The sequence below is a fragment of the Octopus bimaculoides genome, chromosome 24, assembly GCF_001194135.2.
Source record: "Octopus bimaculoides isolate UCB-OBI-ISO-001 chromosome 24, ASM119413v2, whole genome shotgun sequence".
Taxonomy (NCBI): domain Eukaryota; kingdom Metazoa; phylum Mollusca; class Cephalopoda; order Octopoda; family Octopodidae; genus Octopus; species Octopus bimaculoides.
The window spans coordinates 33,633,711-33,640,582 of NC_069004.1; the positions used below are offsets into that span (position 1 = coordinate 33,633,711).

General features: G+C 38.8%; 1 protein-coding gene across 1 annotated transcript in view; it reads right to left on the reverse strand.

The window, feature by feature from the left end:
• LOC106873737 (protein inscuteable homolog) overlaps window positions 1-6,872 on the reverse strand; it is a 118,740-nt gene that overhangs the window by 13,937 nt on the left and 97,931 nt on the right. Inside the window, exons 3-5 of the mRNA XM_014921233.2 lie at window positions 4,567-4,630; window positions 2,824-2,947; window positions 408-460 (exon numbers count right to left, since the gene is read on the reverse strand). Coding sequence (XP_014776719.1) covers window positions 408-460; window positions 2,824-2,947; window positions 4,567-4,630 — 241 coding nt within the window. The remainder of the gene's footprint in view (window positions 1-407; window positions 461-2,823; window positions 2,948-4,566; window positions 4,631-6,872) is intronic.

Genomic DNA, 6,872 nt, shown 5'->3' on the forward strand with positions numbered 1-6,872 from the left:
GGGGTAATTGTGCCAATATTTAACTGACAGAAGGAAAATTTTTTCTTCTGAGTAGTAATAATTTTTTTAGTAAAAATGACCTCCAAAATTATTGGCTCTTGTGTTTGTGGTTACTTTGAAGGATTTTAACTTCAGTCGAAAGTGATGACAATTTTAAACAAGCTTGGATTTCATAGGTATATATATGTATATATATATGTATGTACATATATACGTATTTATATGTATGTGTATATGTATATATATGTATATATATATGTGTGTGTGTGTGTGTGTGTGCATGTGTGCGTGTGTGTGTAAATGTATTTATATGTATGTGTATGTGTGTGTATGTATATATGAATGTTCATATAAGGATGTGACAGTAGTGATGACAATATTAAAGAACAGAATGCGTAGAAACTCACCTTTCAACTCTTTGAGCAAGCTTGGCACATTCCCCCATCACAACCTCTTGTTGCTGAATAATAAAGAATATAGGTATATATATGTATAATATATATATATATATATATATATATATATATATATATATATATATATATATTACTTTATTGCTCACAGGGGTCTAAACACAGAAGGGACAAACAAAGGGATAAAGTCGATTACATCGACCCCAGTGCGTAACTGGTACTTATTTAATCAACCCCGAAAGGATAAAAGGCAAAGCCGACCTTGGTGGAATTTGAACTCAGAATGTAACGAAAAACGAAATACCACTAAGTATTTCGCCTGGCGTGCTAACAATTCTGCCAGCTCGCTGCCCTAACACACACACACACACACACACACATATGTATATATACATATATATATGCACACACATTCTCATACATACATATGTATGGATACATGTTCATGTTATATATTTTGCAGCAGGTGATAAGTTTAAAACATTGAGATTAGCTGATATTAGTTATCACCAAAATTCACAATAACAAAACAAATATGAAAATATAAATTTAAAAAAAAAAAAAAAACTCAGCTAAAAAAAAAAATTCCTCAAGTTTTTTCCCATGGCAACTTCCTTGATCAAAGTATTTGACAATCCTTGATATATCCAAAATTCCAAAATTGCCGAAATTACTAGAATCACTGGAATGGAATGTCACCTGTCACTTTTGGCAGCTGTACAGATTAATTCCTCTCAAGAACCACTGCGATTATCAAAAGGTGATGAAGGTTAAAAGTTTTAAATTTGGATGTGAGTATATATTGGAGACGGGAGGGTAGGGTGATTTTTGTTGTTGTTGTTGTTAATAACACTATTTCTTCTAGGCACTTGATGTAGGCCTACATGTTGAGGCCATGTGGGAAGATGAATGGAAGCATAACATCCACATCATTAGTGATGTCTCCAAACACCATGATGTTCACTGGATGTTTGATTTTTATCACTCTCGGTACATGTCTTCAGATTGACACCCAAACACTCGTATTGGAGCTTCTGGCATGAATGCCAAGCAGTAAAGCATGTCGTTTCCAAATTTCTGGCAGAGTGAATTGTGTCTGAATTGTGTCATGGTACTGTTTTTCTCACAGATGGTGCCCAACTAACCCTACTATACTGTGTAGTCAACAAAATCAAAAACAAACAATACACATGCGTGAAATCAAAAATATAAAATGGCGACAATTTACCCATCGCATTCTGTATATACATTTACACACACACGCGCACACACATACACACACACTCACACACGCATTCATACACACACACACACACACACACACACATGCAGCATCAGTGTCCCTCAGGTTGCAGAGAACCAGTGCATTCCTACATACATATATATATAACATTTACTCTTATTTTTCTTCTTTACAAATTTTTATCCCTGCTAATTAATATGGATATGAGTCTTCATTAGAGCAAATAATATTTTTTTTTCTTTCCGTTGCTTTTTCCCAGCTGGTTTTTTTAAACACCTGTAATGACCTATTAACACTGGGGTGACCTTTTAACACCTGAATGACCTTTAAGCAAGGTCAAGGAGTGGAAGGAAAACCAGTTTGTTGAACTTCGTTAAGCTGTGGTAAGCAGAATTTATGTGCTATGACCAGGTAGGTAAAACACAGACGTGAAGTGAAATAGTTTGTTTTGAAACTACATGATTCCAGGTTCAATACCACTGTGGCATTGAAGATATGTGCTCAAGGTGTCATGCATTGGGAACAAACCTGAAACCACCTTTTTAACCATATACTCACACCTGTACATATACACACCTGTACATATACACTGGTATTCAATAATTATGAAAATGTAAAGGAAATTAAAGATAGAATGATGGAGAGAGAGAGAGAGAGAAAGAGAGACGAAAAGAAAGAGGTAAGAGAAAGGGAGGGAGACAAGGAGAGAGACAGAGAGATATGAGGAGAAAGAGGATAAGAGAGAGGGAGAGAGACAAGGAGAAAGAAAGCAAGAGAGAGGGTGGGAGAAAGAGGTCAAGAGTGGGTGAGTAAAAGAGAGAGGTGAGAGAGAGAGAGAGAGAGCAAGAGAGAATGAGAACAAGTGAAAGGTGGGGGTGATAGATGGAGAGCAAGAGTGAGGGTAGGAGGGAGAGTGAGAGAACAAAAGAGAAGGGGAGAGAATGAGAGAGAAAGAAGAGAGGGAGAGAGATAATAGATATATAAGAGAGAGAAGGAGGGTGAGTGAGAAAGAGCATAAGAAAAGGAAGAACAACGATTGAGAGAGAGAAGGGGAGGAGGAGAGAAATAGAAGGAAAGAGAAAGAGGAAGGAGAGGAAAAGAGAGAAGGGGAGAGAGAGAGGGATAGAGAGAAAAAGAGAGAGAGAGAGATTGAAGTTTGTCACTCACCTGAACGAAATGAGCTGGTGGTTCACAAATGTGTTTGTTGCATTCTTGGATGAGGAATCGGATGTGACAGGTGACATCAACTGTAAGGTCACTTAGGAATGGCCAGTTTTCAGTATCAACGCATCTACAGGAGGAGGAGGAGGAGAACATAGAAGAAGAGTAACAAATGGCTACTGAGTGACTGATTTATGAACTGAGCAACAATAATAAGGAAAGCTGAAAATATTGGTTCAAGTTTGGACATTGATGAACAGGTTTGGTAAAAACAAGACCCTGGATGTTTTTCAGAAAATAAATATGAAATAAACCTTTAGCATGCTGTAGGCACATCATGTCACCATATGAGTTTTTTCCCCTCTCAATGTGACACAATGCACATGCAGCTATAAATTAGAAAAAAAAGTGTGCTGCAGGTTAAAGAAAAATAAACAAATAAATAAGCAATGTAGAAGTTATAGATCAAAATTGGTTATGGCATACATGTGTGTGTGTGTGTGTGTGTGTTTGCGTGTGTGAGTTTTGAATGTCTGTCATAACCACATCAATATAATTGTTTTAGTTTTAGCACAAAATTTCAGATGAAACAAGCAGAAGTGTGAAATTAATAATAATGTTTTAACATGTGGTTACGTAATCCTGGCAGTAATTTTCTGAAACACGTGTATGCCTATAAAGCATAAAACACCATGTTTTCTCCATTTTATTAATAGCACACACGCATAGGCAGACAGACAGATCAATCGATTGATTGATCGATAGATAGACAGAGAGATAGAGACAGGCAGACAGATGGGTAGACAGATAGGTGTGTATCTGTGTATAAAGTGGTTTGTGTGAAGAGGAACATTCGCTCATAGAAACAAGATGAGGAGGAAAGATAAGAACAAAATGTAATTCTTTGAGCTGTCTTGGAAAGAAGGTAATCTGAATAAGGACTGAACTGAATCCTGTTGCATTGTTGAATCGATGCCACATGGAGAGCAGATGGAATATGCAGGCGTGTGTGTGTAAATGTTTACACCAGTGCTGTAAAGGAAGAACTGTTTGAGCTACGAATGGTGACGTTTGTTGATATTACCTTATCAGTTATTCACCATCCGGTAGCTCTGCACTTTCAAAGAGGAAGGTGAAACGAAAAATTCCCTGATTTGCAAAACAGGTAAGGGTTAGCAACAGGAAAAGGGCATCCAGTTGTAAAACAATACCACAGTAATATAGCAAAAACCACGAGAGGTGAGGGTGATGTTTGCTGACAAAGGACACAAAATCAATGGTCAAACAACACCAGAACAAGACTGGTAGACAGCACCTTTAAGTAGAAGTGCTGCAGTTGTGGCCATCATTCAGATATGAGTTTCTATAATTATAGCAGATCTGCTCTGCTAACAAGATGGAAGCAACACTGTCAAGGCACAGATCCATGGTCCAGCAAGACTAAAGGATGCGCTTCCAGTTATCTTAATTACATCATTAATTGCATGATTGCTGTTTTGTAGGTGTTTTATTTTTATTGTTCTATTTCCATGGTAACGATATGTTAGATCAATTGAAGTAGAAACAAATTACAGCCAAAAAAAGAAATGATATCTGTTACTTCACATCCCTTTGCTTTTCTCTTTCTCTTTCATTTCCTAAGACAGGTAAACCGAGAAGAGAGAGAGAGAGAGAGAGAGAGAGAGAGAGAGAGAGAGAGAGGGGGGAAAGAGAGAGAAATGAGATACATTAATGTGAAATAAAACTCACGCAAATAGGTCTTTAAATTCACAGCCAATAGCATCTGCTTCTGTCCGGACGAAATCTATGGCATCTGGAAGAGGAAGGAACAAGAAAGGAAAAAATTTAAATACTGACAGCAACAATGAGAACAGCAATAACAACTCAAAAAGAGTACATGTGAGTTGTATGTTTGTGTTTGTGTTTGTGCGTGTGTATCTATGTATGCAGATAAATACATGTGCACGTGTGTGTGAGTGTGCGTGTATAGCAATGTGTGCACATGCCTCTTTTCATGTCATTTGTACAAGCATCGGTAACCATGGACCTCCATGCCAAAGTCTGGACATTCATGATTTTTCTTGGAAAAGACACAGCAGGGGTTTCCTGTCACCCTGTGTCAGTCTACTCTGCTAGTCTCCAGTTTCCCCAAGTTTATTTTTGAGGCAGGGGTTGGGTGAACTGGTTCAGAAGACATCAGGGCATGTCCACACAGAGATACGCCTGCGTGAAATGTGTCCAGGTGCCAGCTCTCCTTTGAGTCTCGTACGCCTCGACCACAGAAGATGTGTTGAATGCCCCGAGAGAGATAAAGACCAGATGTTCAAAGATGAAATATAGTTGGTCAAGCCTGGCTTGGGACTAAACGACGATATCATTAAATACCACAACTAACAAAGCAACTACAACGACGATGACGACGATGACCACCACCACCAACTACATCCACCACTGCTATGACCTTCACCTCCACCAACACCAACAAAAACAAAACAATGCATAGAACACCACCACTATTATCACCAAGCCCATCACTACGACCAACACCACCCCCAAAACCACCACTGCCACCACCTCCTCCTCCTCCCCCTGCCATGTCATGAATTATTACTTGTCCACTACAAACTGTGCTCAGTCTTGCAATGCAGTCCGTCTTCCGGAAGCAATTCTCCTGGATATATGACATGGACGGTGGGGGTGAGTGGAGAGGGCAGTTGGCCAGAGACGGGTGAGGGGACGGTGGTGGTGGTGGTGGTAGATGATATGGCTGACCAGAAAAGAGAGTAGAGGAGGGTGGAGGTGTGTGTATGTGCGTGTGTATGGGGGGATGGCGTTTAAAGAAACCAATTAGTGCTAACTGAAGCGTGTATGCACACGCATGTGCATGAGAGTGTGTGTGTGTGCATGCGTGAGTGTGCATACGTGTGTGTGTGTATGTGTGTGGGTATGCGTGAGTATACGTGTGAGTATGAATGTGTGTGTCTGTGTATGAGAGTGTGTGTGTGTAGGTGTGTGTGTGTGTGTGTGCGTGCGTGTGCAAGCCACAGGTTGTTGTTTACTGTTGTCTTTTAGACCAAAATTAGCTGCATCTGCTGCTGCTGCTGCTGTTGTTGTTGTTGTTGTCACTATCCTTCTATAACCCTAGGTCAGCCATCCCTGGTCCAGTAGATCGATAATCAAAGGTGTTCTGGTCACAACTACTTCTTTACCTTTTTTTTTTCTTCAGTCATAATGTATCTAGGACTAAACTAGTCAAAGTTCCCTTCTTTGTTTTCAAGATGGTGGTGGTGTGGTTGAGAGTGGTGCAGTGAGGTGGGGGTGTGGCTTTTGACAGTCGCTGTGTTCTGAGTTCAAATTCCGCCAAGGTCGACTACCTTTCATTATTTCAGGGTCAATAAAATAAGTACCAGTTACACACTGGGGTCAATGTAATCGACTCATCCTCTCCCCCAAAATTACTGCCCTTGTGGCAAAATTTTAAACCATTATTATTATCATTATCCTCCTCCTCCTCCTCCTCCTCCTCATCATCATCATCATCAACAACAACATCATTATTATTATTATTATTATAATTAAGGTGGCGAGCTGGCAGAATTGTGGCACGCTGGACCAAATGCTTAGTGGTATTTCACCTGCTGCTACGTTCCGAGTTCAAATTCTGCCGAGGTCGACTTCACCTTTAATTCTTTCAGAGCTGATAAAATAAGTACCAGTTACACACTGGGGTCGATGTGACCGCCTCATCCCCTCCCGCCAAAATTACTGCCCTTGTGGCAAAATTTGAGACTATTATTATTATTATTATCATTATTATTATCATTATTATTATCATTATTATCATTATTATTATCATTATTATTATCATTATTATTTTTATTATTATTATTATCATTATTATTATCATTATTATTATCATTATTATTATCATTATTATTTTTATTATTATTATTATCATTATCATTATTATTATTATTATTATTAGGAAGGTAGCAAGCTGGCAAACCCCTCAAGATGCCTGATGCTATGCTTGATGGCATTTTCACTACCTTTAT